This window comes from Panicum hallii, chromosome 7 (assembly GCF_002211085.1).
Source record: "Panicum hallii strain FIL2 chromosome 7, PHallii_v3.1, whole genome shotgun sequence".
Lineage (NCBI taxonomy): Eukaryota > Viridiplantae > Streptophyta > Magnoliopsida > Poales > Poaceae > Panicum > Panicum hallii.
The window spans coordinates 44,979,849-44,995,558 of record NC_038048.1 but is presented as its reverse complement, the minus strand read 5'-3'; the positions used below and the strand labels follow the sequence as shown (position 1 = coordinate 44,995,558).

General features: G+C 48.0%; 2 protein-coding genes across 5 annotated transcripts; one reads left to right on the top strand and one right to left on the bottom strand.

Moving 5' to 3' along the window:
- Positions 1-1,608: 1,608 nt before the first annotated feature.
- Positions 1,609-4,891, bottom strand: LOC112900284 (G-type lectin S-receptor-like serine/threonine-protein kinase At4g27290). The gene is made up of 7 exons (XM_025969090.1): positions 3,519-4,891; positions 3,314-3,421; positions 3,032-3,216; positions 2,731-2,941; positions 2,395-2,632; positions 2,167-2,314; positions 1,609-2,057 (listed from the first exon to the last, which is right to left on the bottom strand). The coding sequence occupies exons 1-7, from the start codon at positions 4,879-4,881 to the stop codon at positions 1,755-1,757; spliced, it is 2,556 nt and encodes an 851-aa protein (XP_025824875.1). The 5' UTR covers positions 4,882-4,891; the 3' UTR covers positions 1,609-1,754.
- Positions 4,892-10,503: 5,612 nt separating this feature from the next.
- Positions 10,504-14,642, top strand: LOC112900181 (G-type lectin S-receptor-like serine/threonine-protein kinase B120). Of its 4 annotated transcripts, none has more exons than XM_025968960.1 (7): positions 10,504-12,251; positions 12,803-12,889; positions 12,990-13,171; positions 13,262-13,472; positions 13,561-13,798; positions 13,902-14,052; positions 14,149-14,642. In XM_025968960.1, the coding sequence occupies exons 1-7, from the start codon at positions 10,898-10,900 to the stop codon at positions 14,455-14,457; spliced, it is 2,532 nt and encodes an 843-aa protein (XP_025824745.1). In that variant the 5' UTR covers positions 10,504-10,897; the 3' UTR covers positions 14,458-14,642. The 4 variants fall into 4 exon arrangements, with proteins under 4 accessions (XP_025824745.1, XP_025824744.1, XP_025824742.1 ...); XM_025968959.1 differs by having other exon boundaries at positions 12,987-13,171; XM_025968957.1 differs by having other exon boundaries at positions 12,803-12,901; positions 12,987-13,171.
- The last annotated feature ends 1,068 nt before the right edge of the window (positions 14,643-15,710 follow it).

The window sequence follows — 15,710 nt, the reverse complement described above, 5'->3', positions numbered from 1 at the left end:
GGCTAACGGGCGGGGGCAGCCAGCCCCGGCCGGCGCAGCTGCCGCCGCGGCGGCCTGCAGCGCGTGGCGCTCGCGGGTGGCCAGCTCCAGCGAGCAAGCAAGCACCAGCGCAGGGGACCAAGCTGCTGGGCCCGCGGCCCAAGGCACTGCAGGCCGGCGTGCTGCCAGCCCAGCACCAGGCGGGGCGCAGCAGGCCTGGCAGGCCAGCGTGAGCAGGCCGCTCCAGCAGGCCATCGAGCCAGGCAGCCTATGCACAGCAGCATGCCAGCTTGGTTTGCATTTTCCCTTTGCTCAAGTTATTTACTTTCAGATCACATGTTTTGCTAAGTTATTAGATATTGTTATTACTAATCTTAGTTAATTCTCGCATGCTCTAGCTTATGTTAATTAGTTTTTGATCTTGCTAGTTACTTCGAGTTTTTGCATGCCTAGTAGTGAGATCTCTAGTTCTGTTGTGAATCTTTTTAGAAACGTTTGTCCGGCTTTTTGGTGAGTCTTAGCTTTTGACTTACTATGGATATTTGCTTCCGATTGCATTGAGCTTTTCCTAACCGCTCCTAGGGTGAGCTCATCACGAGTTGGCTTGTGTCACCCTTATGGTTGGAAGAAATACGTGTCAGGTTGATTTTGGGACATAGGCTTTGTTCTCTCGGAGAATTTTTAAAGACTCCCATTCACCCTCTCTGATCGCCTATTCCGGTCTCACAAGTACTGCAGTGGATACTCATCCCTTCTAGACCAGCTTGGCTTGGCTTGTTGACTCCCGATTGACCCCCAAAAACTCCGCGTGAGACCGGCCATGTCGTCGGATACGGACCATGCTGCAGTGTTGCTTGTGAGGGTCATTCTATCGATCAATCACTGACGCCTGCTCCCGTGACATTCATCTGGTCCGCGTCTGCCCTTAGCTTCTTCGGTTCTTCGGCGCTTCTTAATCTGGTCGACGTCGTCCTCGCTTTCTTGATTAACTAGTATTTGAATTATTGCAGACTTCGCCATCCTACGCTTGGCCTACCCCCCCCCCCCCCCCCCCCCCATCAATCTGATGAGAGCCATGTTTCGATTTGACGGGCAGAAAATCCCAAGTACACGCCCACTCGTCACACTGTAACTCAGAGCCAAGACGTATGCAGAACGCTCACCGTAAGGTCCAAGTGTTATTCAGCTATGTACACTATTTTCTCCAGGCTTCGTAGGCCAAAGGTCAAAAAAGGCCTAATGGTTCGGTGTACTCTCCCGTCTTCATCCTCCTATTCGTCGTGATCACCTGTCTGACGCAAGAAAAGTCACTCATCCAGAGAGGCATTGCTCGTCTCTGAGGACTGTGAGGGCGAGGATTTTGCCCTTAGCTTCTTCTCCCCACCGACCCGAACAAGACAATGGCATGGCGTGCCGGACAAGTACGCAATGCAAGGGAGGGAGAGTTTGTCCAAAGCACTTGGTTACATCCAAAAGAAGATAGAACAGGACTCAAGCGGGTCCGTGTTGAGCTGAAAGGGGCGTGCCGTGGAACTAAATAAGCGCGTGTTTGACAAGGCGGCGAGGGGGCATCATGCGTGCATAATAATGCAATACTGTAGATCATCTGCATAATAAAAAGCATATATCTAACAGCCCAAAGTGAATAGCAATTTAACTTTTCTCCTCTCAAACAATAGCAATTTAACTTTTCGAAAAACATTGTAAACAGTACTAATGTATTAGACATCTGTTTCTAAAAACTGACATACAAACACAAGCGTAACCTAAACCATCTACCGTCCCTCCAACACCGTTGAGAGAGTCATGTTATTCACGGAGCTGCTGGTGTTTTCTCCTGTCGTTCCTTGGGTCCCCGTGTATGAGAAATACACAGGCTGTTTGGGGACTGAAAGTGGTGTGCTTTCGTTCTCCAGCATGGTCACCACCGATGACATAAGCGGTCTGTAATTTGGATTGTCTTGCACACACAGCAGTCCTATCTGGATACACCGCAAAGCTTCTGTTCGGGAACAACTCTTAGCCAGGGATGAGTCCACCAGATCCATCGATTTGCCATCTATCCATAAGCTCCATGCCTGAACCAAATGTGTCAAAGGAAATTCGGTAATTTGATTTTGTTTGAATTGTGAAAAGTTACCCTTCAAAAAAAGATTGTGGAAAGTTTAAGCATACTGCCGTACTTACGTATGCAAGTAGGTTAGGGAAGCCCTTGTAGCGAGTTAAAGTGATCTTCAGTCCACTTATAATCTCCAAGACTATGACACCGAAGCTGTATGTATCTGACTTGACAGAAAAGGCGCCATCCATTGCATATTCAGGAGACATATAGCCACTGCTCAAAAGAAGTTCAGACAGTCTGAATTAGTATAGGGAAATGGACTTCATTTTAAACATCGAGGCATGATTACTCACTATGTCCCGACAACTCGATTGGTATTTGCTTCTTGTTGGTTTCCACCAAAGATTCTTGCCATACCGAAATCCGATATCTTAGGGTTCATATCGGCATCCAGCAAAATGTTGCTCGGTTTGAGATCCCGATGAATTATAGTCAACCTTGAATCCTGGTGGAGATAAAGAAGTCCTCTAGATATTCCTTTGATTATCTTAAAACGTGTTGGCCAATCAAGGAGATATTTATTTGCAGCATCTGAAATAATGGTGATTTATAAATAAGCAATTCCAGAGGTATCTATATGTCAGACAGGTGTTTCTTTTTTGGGGAAAAAAATGTAAGGTCAAACATACCAAAAATAAAGAAATCCAAACTTTTGTTTGGTAAGAATTCGTAAATAAGCAACTTCTCATCTCCATGGATGCAGCAACCAAGAAGTCTAACGAGATTCCTGTGCTGCAATTTTGCAATCAGAACAACTTCATTTCTGAATTCCTCTACACCCTGTCCGGAACCCTGACCAAGCCTTTTGATTGCAACCTCTATGTTCTGTCCCAGCGTACCCTGCATGATGTCACCATTCTTTAAACTGAACAAGCAGCGCTATAGCTCATAATTCAGATATCTCTATTGTCTAAAAGTTTTTTTCCTAACCTTATAAACCTTGCCGAAGCCACCTTGCCCGAGCATATTGTCCGCAGAAAAATTGTTTGTTGCAGCTGCAATGTCTCCAAAGCTGACAAATGGAAGCTCTATATTTTCATCACCAAGTTCATTTGGCGCATTCGAGTATCCCAGGATCGCCTTCTTCAAAATATCCTTGCTCTGACGACGTTTGCCTGACAGGAAAGCAATACCATTTGTTACTGAAACTTGTACTAGTAAAGAAACATTGTTCCTAAATCATTCTTTGTAGTGAAGTGGCTCTGATTCTACCTCTAAGCTTGCAGATCCAAATAAGGTACATGCCCGCGGCCGTGACCACTAGCACAGACGCCATAACTGGAAGCACAATTTTTGCCACATTCTTCCCCTTCCTGGTAGCTGCAGACATGTATTAAAGGAAATCTGAATCATAGCAGATAAGACGATGAATGCTGCCTCAGAATCTGAATCTGTTACTGGTGCAGCTTTTGCTTACCTGATTCAACCTTTGCCAGCCTCACGTAGAGATCCTGCCCATTTTCTACATACCGGAGATCAATGATGTCATCCTTCCACATGACGCAGCCACTGCCGTCACCGTCTCCTCGGATGTCGGCGGGGGCATAGGCCAAGCACGAGCAGTTGGCGAGGCACCTCGCCCTGCACTGCTCCAGCGTCGCGCTCATGTCCACCGTCGCGTTGTCCGTGTCGGGGAGCTTCACGTTGCGCACAACCGTGAACCGGTCCGTCGCCGCCGCCCCGTTGCCGCCGCACTCCAGCTTCACGTCCCTCTGGCACCCGCTGGAGGATTCCCTCCTGGACCACTGCGACCGGTTCATGGGGCTGAACCCCTCGACGCAGGTGCACAACGGCGTCGACGCGGTGTCGACATTGCACAAGCCGAACGCGCCGCACGACGCGTACTCGTCGCAGACGTCGCGCGGCAACCACGGTAAGGTTCTCCACACCTGGCTCGCCGTTATCCACACCAGCACCTTCACCACGCCGACCTCGTCCAGCATGACGCGGGAGAAGGGCGAGACGGCGATGGAGTTGAGGGCGTAGGTGACCTCGTCGGGGCCGTTCACCATCTGGACGGAGAACAGCTTGAAGTCCGATGCCATGTCCGGGAGGCCGCTGAACCAGCGGCCGTTCCACGGCCCCGCGCGGTACTTCTTGACGTTGCCATGCCAGGTGACGATGTCCGGCAGGCCCTTGGTGTCCATGACCCGGCGGTAGTCCCCCGTCGCCGGGTCGTCCTGCGCGCGCCACGACGTGAGGGACCACTCCGCGCCGGTCTTCAGGCTCTTGCCGAACTTCATGCCGGCGAGCAAGGTGTTGGATGGGTGATCGAACGACTGCCAGAGGACGCGGCGGCCGCTGCTCTTCTCGCTCACGACCAGGTTGCCGGAGTCGAGCAGCTGCGCCACCGTAGAGGCGGATGCGCCGGTCGTGTTTGACGACCAGGCTGTCTGGCCTCGAGGGCCGTCGACGAGGAGAAGGCTCCCGCCGGTGCCGATCACCAGCACGCCGGAGGTGTTGTTGAGTGGGGTGTCACGGTTGGCCACCCAGCAGACAGCGTCCACACCAGACGCGGTGAACCAGATCCCGAGGTACCTCTTGGTTAGCACCCCGGCCGGTGAGAAGAACCCCAGGGTGAATGAGCCACCGGCCGAGACCAGCGTCTCGCCATCGGTGATGTTGCCGCCGTTGTTGAGCGTGTCCGACGCAATGCCGCCGGCACCGGAGGCTCTATGGAAAAGGAGTAGGATGGGGAGGATCAGCAGGGGAAGGTTGGTGAACTTGATTGTGGGTGCCGCCATAAGCGATGATTTGTCCTTGCCCAAGAGACATATCATCAGGGTCTCATGTGAGGCCGCTATATATATGAAAACTTTGGTGCTCACCTTTGGTCGATCACATGTTTACCATTAACACATAGTATAAACAATCACATCTACTGTGCATACCGAATTTATCTTCTAAAGGTCTTCTCTCTCAAACCAGTTTCAGTGCATGGTTTTGTTATACAGTTATCAAAACTGAGAACTTAGTAACCGAGTTAAAGAAGTATCATGATGATACGGTAATAAAACTCCTCTCTTATTTTATGAAACTCTCTCTTCTCTCTCTTTATAATTACCTTATCATATCAGCAAATTTGCTAATGTGGCATAACATTTAATACTTATAAAACTTCTTATGAAATCTCCACTGAGACTGGTTTCAGTAGGCGAAAGAGCAAATTTCTACGGCTGATTGACCGAGTTCACTGTTATTGACTGCCTACTAGTCTGTCAAAGGAAGGTCACATCTAAATTAGCCTTTTTTCTAATAAATAATAAGTGAAGACATCGTCTTCGCCTAAACCCATCTAGACCCTTTTAAATGCTAAACAACCGGTGGGGTGTAGTTTAGGTCCTAAAAGCTTGACGATGGTAGTAAAAAAAGGTGTAACCGGTGGGGTGTAGTTTAGGTCCTAAAAGCTTGACGATTTAAACGGTAAATGGTAGTAAAAAAGGTGTAAATGTCACAAACTCACAATTAAACTTGACATAAGCACGAGCAAACGCCATAGTAGAAAAGTTTAAACTGCATGTGTAGTTGGTCGTCTAGAATATCTCCATCTAGCGTTTTTTTTAAATAGGGTTTTATAAATCCAGCCACATGAGATGATTTAGATCTGTACGCACAGGGATTGTAATCATGGTTGCTAGCTGCACTGTAGCATCATTGTAACAAATCATGGATTAATAGACTCATTAAATTCATCTCATAAATCAGTATCCATCTGTAAAAAAAGTTAAATGATAAGATTCTCTTTGATGTAAAATAGGGTTAAAATTTAGATCTAAAGAACCAAACATAATCTTACTATGTCTCTTTCTCCTCTTTCTCCTTGCCTGCTAGAGTACTAGGTACCTACTACCAGTGGCGGAGGGTCCGGTATTGCTCGGGCAATACCTCGGCTCGGCCTAGCCCAACTAAAAAAAACTAACCCTATCCAATTCCCCAATCCCCACCGTGACTCCTGCTGGCTGCTCCCGAGTCCGGCCAATCCCGACCTCGCAGGCTCGCACGCCGCCGCCCGCCTCTGCTCCGGTCTCCGGAGCAACGCCGCCGGCGGAGGCCGGGCCTACGCCGCCGCCGCCCGCCGCTCGCCCGCCGCTCGCCCGCCGCCGCCCGCTGCCCGCCTCTGCTCCGGTCTCCGGAGTCCGGACTCCGGAGCAACGCTGCCGGTGGAGGCCGGGCCTACGATGCCGCCGCCCGCCTCTGCTCCGGTCCTCCGGAGCAACGCCGTCGGCGGAGGCCGGGCCTACGAGGCTACGACGCCGCCGCCCGTCGGTGCCCGGTGGCACGCCCGCACGGCTGCGCCCGTGGACCTCGAGGACCCGCCGACCCGGAGCAGAGGCGGCGGCGGCTGCAGCAGGAGCTGCGCTGCTGCGGTCCCCGGTCCACGCGGCCTCGTCTGCGCCTCTGCGGCCTGCGGGACTGCGGGCTACGGCGGCGGAGGGCTGAGGGCATGAGCCCAGCCTCCCAGGAGCGTCCGCGCCTTCGCGTGCAAGTCCGGCTCCAGCCCGCCTCCGCACATTGGCGCCGCTCCGGCCGCCGTCCTTGCCGTCTTGCTGAGTGCCAGCGCCCTGCCGCCATCCTACCTCCGTTCTCGGCAATACCTTGATTTTATCACGTCCTCCGCCACTGCCTACTACCACTGCATTACATGTTGTACGCACGTGATGATATCAATTCTTAGCACCAAATATCGGTATATCTATATACTCAAATCATTGGAGGACCTGGACCTACACCTACTTATATCTTTCCGGTCGAAATAATCAACCGGTCCTTTTCTAAATTAAAAGAGGGTCAGTCTAGCTATCCCATGGCAGATTTATTCTCCCCAAATCAATCAAATTTAATATTAAGATCGAATGCGATCATTACTTTTTTCTTAAGGTACCTAAGATCATCCCTTGCTAGGCCTTTCGCTGTTCTCCCATAGCTTTATTATGGCTAAACAGGTGAAATGCAGTTTTGTTAGCTGGAGGAGTCACTTAAATAGTGTGTGTCAACTCTCTCTTCCACTGCATGCCGACCATGGCTTCGTAGCAGCTGGCCAGCTGCTGCGACCCCCCCCCCCCCCCCCCCCCCCTCATCAGCATCAGCTTCCAGCCTTCCACCATGCACCTCGCCGCCCCCACTGAGCGGGATCACACCGCTTCCGCAGCGCGGGCTCGTTGGCATTGGCACTGGCTGCCTCACCTGCTTAGCTAGTTGCAGGTGGACATGCTAGCACACACCCGGCTTCGCGAACAGTTTATTACTAGACATTATTCCAGCGCAGAATGCTTGGTAATTTGGTTACGCGATCGAGCGATGCAGTCTAGAAATCTTCCATGAGCTCCCTGAACCGGTCTGCCCTTGGCCGGCCGGCAACCCTATATCTCCGTGGCCCAACCTAATTATACCTGCATTGATGGCTGAGGAAGACGATGGATGCGTCGTCGTCGTCCTTGGCTCTGACGCCGTCCAACTGGTCTGCGTTGCTTCGGACCGGGTCCTCGCTGATTTGTCCCGTCACTCCCCAAATTACTGTCCCACACCCTTCAATGCCTTGTCCGGTGACAGCTAGGTTTGGATTTGACGGTCGGAGAAGGTCACTGCTTCCTTGGCACCTCGCCCGCGTTGTCGTCCTCGCCGTGTGTCTTGAGCTCTGATTACCGATCCAAGTATCCAACGACCATTGTTTTTTTTTCTTGGCGGAGAAAGTGCTCTCTGCCTCATTAAACTTCAAACTTCAAGGCGAATCCGTGTTTTCTCTTTAGGCAATAAAACCATCCGTCAGTTGGACTCCTCGAACTTGCGATACCGGACCCTGACAGTTTCTCTCAGTGGTTTTCCTTATTTTCTTTTATGCTTATTTTGGCTGAATCTTTAAAAAAAATATAGTAGATTATAAAAATTATAAAATAGAAAATTTAATTTTGTTTGACTTCACATGAGTAGATCTATGCAGTGAACATATGATATGATATAATTTACTAAAAAAATTATTATACTTTTAGATATATACTTTTATATAATTAATTCATATCCCCAGTTTCCGTAATCCAATTATGGTGAAATTTTTTACTGTGGGCTAACCATTATATGCATAAGCTGTAGTAAAATTTTTATGCTCATTGAATCATATATGCTTGAGCAATTAAATTCCACAGAGGCTCTTTCTCAAGCATAGAGTATGGAATTTCTACTAAAGCTCACACATATAATGATTAGCCTACCATAAAAATTTCACTATAATTAGACTACGGAAACTGTAGCTATTAAATAATTATAAAAAAGTATATATCTAAAAGTATAATAATTTTTTTACTAAATTATATCATATCATATATTCACTGCATAGATCTACTTATGTGGAGTTCAGCAAAATTAAAATTTCTATTTTATGATTTACTATGATTTTTAAAGATTCAGTCAAAATAAACATAAAAGAATAAGGAAAATCACTGAGAGAAACTGCCATGAAGATTATGTGTCCGGTATCTTAAGTCCGAGCAGCCGAGGCGGACGATTTTATTGTCTGGGGAGGGAACGCGGATTTATCCTAAAGTCGAAGGAGATAGAAAGGACTTTTGCACGATTGACTGCGCCTCGGTTTTTTGAAGCAGCGGCGGGCACACCGGCCCAACAAAGCTGGGCCCGGACCTCCTCTCTTCTGGGCGCCCAACGGCCTGGGGCAACACAGCCCAGCTTCCCCAACTCACGAGGTCAAGCCCCATTTCCGTAGTGTTCTTTTTTTTTCCATAGTGTTCTTCTTTTTTTTTCTTTTGAAACGAGGTCAAGCCCCATTTCCATTCAATTCACGAGCAAACAGAAATACAAGAGTCTGGTTTTACAGGAGCAGGCTCAGACCGAACAGGGAGGACGAGCAAACAGAAATACAAGAGTCTGGTTTTACAGGAGCAGGCTCAGACTGAACAGGAAGGAGAGAAAGAAGAAGGAAGGAGAAACAGACGCACTTCGAACTACCCTTTTTTTCTTACCCCCTACCAGAATGGTTGCAGAAACATGGAAACCGAGAAGCAGCAGGGAGGATGTCCTGATTCAGGTCCTCGTAGCTCTCAGCCCGACATTTTCCCGCATACTGTGATCGGTTATTGATAAAGGGGAAAACCCAGGAGGAACCTGTTTTTAAGCGACACAAAACTAGAGCAGGAAGAAATAGTTGTTGGAAATAATCATGACTTAAGTTAGTCTTGAGTCTTTGCATGTGTCAGTAGCGTGCATGTAGGTCATGTACGTAGTGTTTACTTTAAGTGTTGCATTAGCATGTGGCTGGAAACGTGTTGAGTTCACGTTGTGGCCGGGAGTTCTAGTCGTGACATGGTCATGTGTTAGTCACATTTAGCTTGTTAGCCAGGGCGATAAGCTGCTGCCTGTGTTGCAGTTCGGCGAGCAAGATGACCAGGTCTTCAGGAGTGGAGTGCGGCAAATTAGCTAGCTGCATGCATGTTTAGTTGGGCACGTTCGTGTCGTGGCTCGTGGTCAGGTCGGCGGACCGTTTCATGCGGCGTACGTGCAGCACATCAGAGTTGGAGGCTCGGAAGCTGCAGATAAGTTCAAGCGTGCGCGTGAGACCCGGGCAGTAGTTGCTGTTGAATATAGAGAAGACAGAAAAGGGCGTTCGTCGCCGCAAAGCTACCTGTGTTCATCTCAATCCAGCTCTTGCGTGTGTGCGTCCGCGTGAGTTTCTTGCCGGAGTTTGTTTGCAGGCGAGCTGATCTTGGGCGGTTCCAACAATAGTGTTCTTCTTCTAGATAATGGAATACTTTTTCGTAATTGGCATGAGGTCTGCTTTGTTTTTGTTACCAGCTTATCACTATGGACCGACTACAAGAGCTAAACTCCCAAAGTTGTTTTCAGCACTGGCCCGCTGTATCTGTATGTATTGATCCCTACGAGTTCAAGGGACCACCAGATGGAAGCATTTCACCGGATTTGTTGCGATTGGAATAGAGAGCCAGAGTCGAAGTAGTACCTGGTGTCATGACGGCGACCGTCGCGAGCCTGGCCCTGGCGTCGGTCGAATCGCAGACGGGAGACAGGAGGAATGGCCGCGCCTCGTGCCTCCTCCGCCTCGTGCCTTAGCGACCTCCGCTACTTCTCCGTCGCCGCCGCCGTGACGTTGGCAGCGGCGAGCGGCGAGCAAAGCGATGGCCCCCCGTGCCTCGCACGCCTTCTCCACTTATTTGGGCATCAAACGCTCCCGAGCCCAAAACCAAAGTCCACCACATCCCTTGATGTTTGTGGCCCACTGATGTTGTACAGCCCAACTGCCCAAGTAAACTGAACAAATAGCAGATCACAGGCTTCAGAGTTAAGAGCTTTTTCATGGTGTTCTCCAGTCCAGTGTTCAGCATCCCGAAACTCCCGATTTCTGGAGATCAAGAAAGAAACTCCCGATTCCTGAACTCCCAGCTTCAGCATCATCTTGTCACCTGTTAGCCCATTCCAGTGTAGTACACCAGTCGGAGGTGCTCTAGCTCCTACAGTGAAGGTTTCCCTCTCACTTCGCCATCTCTCTATCTCAACGGTCCCATCTTGCTAACTCTGTGGCGGCAGATTTTCTTCTCACGTCGGCACTCTCCATCGAGATGTTCCAAGGTTGAATTGTTTCGAGCTTCAAATTGAATTGTTCCAAGGTAGTGCGTTCAAGTTTCATTCTCGCCCTCTCTTCCCAGATTCCACGCACGGGGACGGGATTGAATTATTGCAGATTTTGCCGCCCTTATTTCTCCACGTCTTAATTCTATGAGAGCCACGTTTCGATTTGACGCCCCGAGAAAGATGGGAAATCTCAAGTAGAGTATGCATCTATTTCTGCGGTCCAACTGCTCCATGGCTCTATGCTACTTTCTTCCCTCTTCAGAGGCAAACAAATCAGAATTGAAGAACGTCATGGGCAAGGCCAACCTCCATGTTTTCTTCCTCCTGTTCTTGATCTTGAGCTGTTTCTGCGAGTCCAACAACCAACTAACACAGCCAAAATCACTCTCCCCCGGCGACATGCTCATCTCTGAGGGGCGAGTCTTTGCTCTTGGCTTTTTCTCCCCAACCAACTCCAACAAGAGCTTGTACCTTGGAATCTGGTACCACAGCATCCCTGAGCGCACCGTCGTGTGGATCGCCAATCGCGACAGCCCAATCTCCAACCATTCATCCGTGAAGCTCAGCATCACCAATAGTTCAGAGATGGTGTTGTTCGACTCTGAAGGACGCACTGTCTGGAAGACGGCGAACACCACCACCGCTGGAGGTGCTGACGGAGCTGTCGCGGTTCTGGACGACTCAGGTCACTTTATGCTCCGCTTGCTCAACGGCACGGTCGTATGGCAAAGCATCGATCATCTCACCGACACTATACTTCCAAGCACGAGGGTCTTGCTGAGCTACAAGGCACAGGTGGTTGGACGCCTCGTTGCCTGGAAGGGCCCTGATGATCCATCTAGCGGGGACTTCTCCTCAAGCATCGATCCCAGATCGAACCTTCAAATCTTCATCTGGAAGGGGAGTTTGCCGTACAAACGACGCCAGGTTGTCAACGAAGTTTCAGTATCCGGCGGCACATACCAGAGCAACACCACCTCTGTCGTGTCTGAGTCTCTCTTCTACAGGATGGATGAGCTCTACTACGACTTCACAGTCTCTGATGGGTCACCCTACACACGCATCTTGCTCGACTACAGAGGCAACCTGAGCCTCCTGAGCTGGAACAACACCACGTTGTCGTGGACAGTTGCTTCTGACACCCCCAGTTACTGTGACATCTACGCCTCTTGTGGCCCGTTTGGTTACTGCGACGCGGCAACTGTGCCGACGACATGCCGGTGCCCTGATGGGTTCGAGCTCGTCGACAGTCTCAACTTATCCAGAGGATGCCAGAGAAAGGAAGCGCTAAGATGCGGAAAGGAGAACAATTTCATGACCATGCCTAACATGAAGGTCCCTGACAAATTCTTGCACATTAGGAATAAAAGCTTCGACCAGTGTGCGGCCGAGTGCAGTAAAAACTGCTCGTGTATGGCGTACGCGTACGCTAACCTTAGAAAAGCTGGCACTATGAGCGACACATCGAGGTGTTTGGTTTGGACAGGGGATCTCATCGACATGGCGAAAGCCAGCTCTGGAGAGAACTTGTACGTCCGGCTTGGCGAATCTCCTGGTACGCGGGTTCCGTACACCTCATCCAGTCATCCTTCTTTCACCAGAAGTTGCATTAGTGTTTAGTACTTCGGTGTGACAGTGTGTTGTCATCGCTACTCTATGGCATGTTTGTAAGATACTAGGAAGATGGAGATTGCTCTAGAATAATTTATGATTTAGTTGAAATTTGAGCAGAGCCTGAATGGGTTTAAAACCGACTTGCATCAAATAAACCATAGCAGCAACCATTTCTCTACTCTGTGCTAGTTTCAACGCTATCAAAGTAGGGGAAAAAAAGTATAACAAATGCCAAACCTTACTTTTATTTTTGCAGCAGTTATTGTGCATGAGCATACGTAACGCAACCTGACTAAACTTACCATGATATCAAAAGCCTATCAGTTAATGTCTTGCATGTTCTTCAGTGTTCACAACAGGTCAGTATCTATTTAGATTTAAAGTATTCGCAGATCGCTCATGGAAACCTGTGCAAGTAAACTCACACAATTGCAAACAATGCTTTCTGCTTCCTGCAGTAAGTTCTGACGACATATTTTTCCACTTACACAGTTCAAAAGAACAAAAAATTCCTGAAGATCTTACTGCCAATTGTAGCATGTCTGCTGCTACTAGCATTCGCAGCCCTTGTCTGGAAATGTAAGAGAAGAGGTACAAAGAAAATAGGTCTTGTTTTAAAAATGCAGCACTAATGCATAAGTGTTTAGGGGAAAGAGTCCATTGATGTTTCTACTAGCAGGCAAACAACAAAAGAAGAAAGTCCAAAAGAAAATGATGCTAGAGTACTTGAGATCTACTGATGAAGCAGGGAACAAGAATATAGAGTTTCCATTTGTTAGCTTCAACGACATTGTTGCAGCAACAGACAATTTCTCTGACACCAACATGCTTGGCAAGGGAGGTTTTGGTAAAGTTTACAAGGTACTAGCAAAAAGTTTCACTTGATTGTTATATTGATAAAAAATTATATATTCTGTAACTGTTTTTTTGATTGTTATATTGATCATGCAGGGAATGTTGGATGGTACCACGGAAGTAGCTATTAAGAGACTAAGCAAGGGTTCTCGACAAGGCACGGAGGAATTCAGGAATGAAGTAGTCTTGATTGCAAAACTGCAGCACAAGAACCTAGTTAAGCTTCTAGGTTGCTGTATTCATGAAGATGAGAAGATGCTGGTTTACGAGTACTTGCCCAACAAAAGCTTGGATTACTTCCTCTTTGGTACATTCAATTTCTATTTTTTCGTATTTTTTACAAAACTCAACAAATAAATATGCATATGTCCCTTGTTCCATATTATTCTTATCAGACTCTGCAAGAAAATCAATGGTTCAGTGGCCGACAAGGTTCAAGATAATCCTGGGAGTAGCAAGAGGAATTATGTACCTCCATCAGGACTCAAGATTAACTATAATTCATAGGGATCTCAAAGCAAGCAACATTTTGTTAGATAAAGAGATGAGCCCTAAGATATCAGATTTTGGTATGGCCAGGATATTCTGTGGTGATCAGCACCAAACAAATACTAACCGGATTGTTGGGACATAGTAAGTAACTCGTGCACTATCGTATTATTATTCAGAGGGAATTTATAATCTTTCACTTGTTCAAATTATGCAGATCTCATTTACTGATGACTCGTTTTTACAGTGGCTACATGTCCCCTGAGTACGCAATGGAAGGTGCATTTTCGGTCAAGTCTGACACCTACAGCTTTGGTGTTTTACTGTTGGAGATTGTGAGTGGATTAAAGATCAGCTCACCACATCTTATCATGGACTTCCCTAATCTTATAGTCTATGTAAGTTTCGGGTGATGCTCCCAATCCAGCACCACAACCTGCTCACTGAACATATATTAGCTCATTGAAAAGAAAATTCTCTGTTCACTTGTTCAGGCATGGAACTTATGGAAAGATGGCAAAACAGAAGATTTAGTGGATCCATATGTTAAGGAGGATTGTCCCTTGGATGAAGTTTCACGATGCACCCACATAGCGCTTTTGTGCGCTCAAGACAGTCCGAACTGTAGGCCGCTCATGTCAACAGTTGTGCTGATGCTAGAGAGTAAAACCACACCACTCCCAACACCACTGCAGCCTGTGTATTTTGCCTTTGGGCGAAGGGATGCCCAACCTGGAAGAGGCAGCGACAACAGGGTACCGTCCATGAATGACATGAGGCTCACGGTGTTAGGAGGCCGTTAGATGTTAAATGACTACTTTTTGTATGCACGAGTCTTATGATTTGCAACAGTGTAAGAGTCTTACCTTAACTGTACATGACAAGTGAATTCCAGGATAGGTAGCCACTCTACTGGTTGAGTGTGTGTGAAACATTAGCTGCAAGGTATTGATATTTATATCGGTAATGCGTCATTTCTTTTGTACTATGATGAGTCTGTTTTTATCTTCAGTTACTCACAGGCTTAGGGTGTGTTCGTTTCCTGGTGCCTAAAGTTTAGAGGGGTCACATCAAAGAGAATTTTGTCATTTAGAAGTATTAAATAAAGTCTAATTACAAAACTAATTGCAGAACCCTAGTGCTAATTCGCGAGACGAATCTAATAAGGTATATTAGTCCATGATTAGCGGATGATTACTGTAGCATCACTGTGGCAAATTATGGATTAATTAGGCTCATTAAATTTGTCTCGAGAATTAGCACCCAGCTATGCAAAAAGTTTTATAAACAGATTTTATTTAATACTTCTAAATAGTAAGATTCTCTTTGATGTGATGGGTCTAAAGTTTAGAGGGTGGGAAACGAACAGGCCCTTACAAGAGAAGTTTATCTGATATATTCATTGCAGTACGGCAGTACCTTGTTATGTACTACCTCCGGATGGAATTATTTGACGCTTTAGACAGCTAGAATGACCTGCAATCAGCAGAATGTGGCTGTCGGAAACGTCAACTAATCCTGACCGGAGGTAGATTTTCCGATTTAGTCTTTACCACAACATTGCTCTCACTGAGCATTTTACTGGTTGACTTCACTGCGCCAGAAGCCCTAATCTGAGACGCGCCCTAGGCAAAATGCTAGACGCGCAGTGGTCGCGTCCCGCATTACCGCGTCGCAGATTAAAAAGTAATCTGAGACGAGCCTCACACGCGTCTCAGATTATCAAAATGCAAGACGCGCCTCAATTACGGCGCGTCTCGCCTTGGCTTCACACAGGCTTCCCTGGGAGCCAAATGCGAGACGCGCTCTTGTTTAGGCGGGTCTCGCATTAGTCAAAGATGGGAGACGCGCCTCACTTACGGCGCGTCTCGCCTTGGCTTTACACAGGCGCCCCTGGGAGCCAAATGCGAGACGCGCTCTAGGTTAGGCGGGTCTCGCATTAGTCACAGATGCGAGATGCGCCTCACTTACGGCACGTCTCGCCTTGGCTTGACACAGGCGCCCCTGGGAGCCTATTGAGAGTCGCGGCCTAAGCGAGGCGCGTCTTGCATTAGTC

Excerpts from the sequence above, each read along its gene's own strand:
- LOC112900284 (XM_025969090.1), bottom strand. The coding sequence starts at position 4,881 with ATGATATGTCTCTTGGGCAAGGACAAATCATCGCTTATGGCGGCACCC. Across the intron at positions 3,422-3,518 it reads GCTGGCAAAGGTTGAATCAG|CTACCAGGAAGGGGAAGAAT; the intron begins GTAAGCAAAAGC and ends ACATGTCTGCAG. Across the intron at positions 3,217-3,313 it reads TTGGATCTGCAAGCTTAGAG|GCAAACGTCGTCAGAGCAAG; the intron begins GTAGAATCAGAG and ends CTTTCCTGTCAG.
- LOC112900181 (XM_025968957.1), top strand. The coding sequence starts at position 10,898 with ATGCATCTATTTCTGCGGTCCAACTGCTCCATGGCTCTATGCTACTTT. Across the intron at positions 12,902-12,986 it reads CTGGAAATGTAAGAGAAGAG|CAGGCAAACAACAAAAGAAG; the intron begins GTACAAAGAAAA and ends TGTTTCTACTAG. Across the intron at positions 13,473-13,560 it reads CTTGGATTACTTCCTCTTTG|ACTCTGCAAGAAAATCAATG; the intron begins GTACATTCAATT and ends TATTCTTATCAG.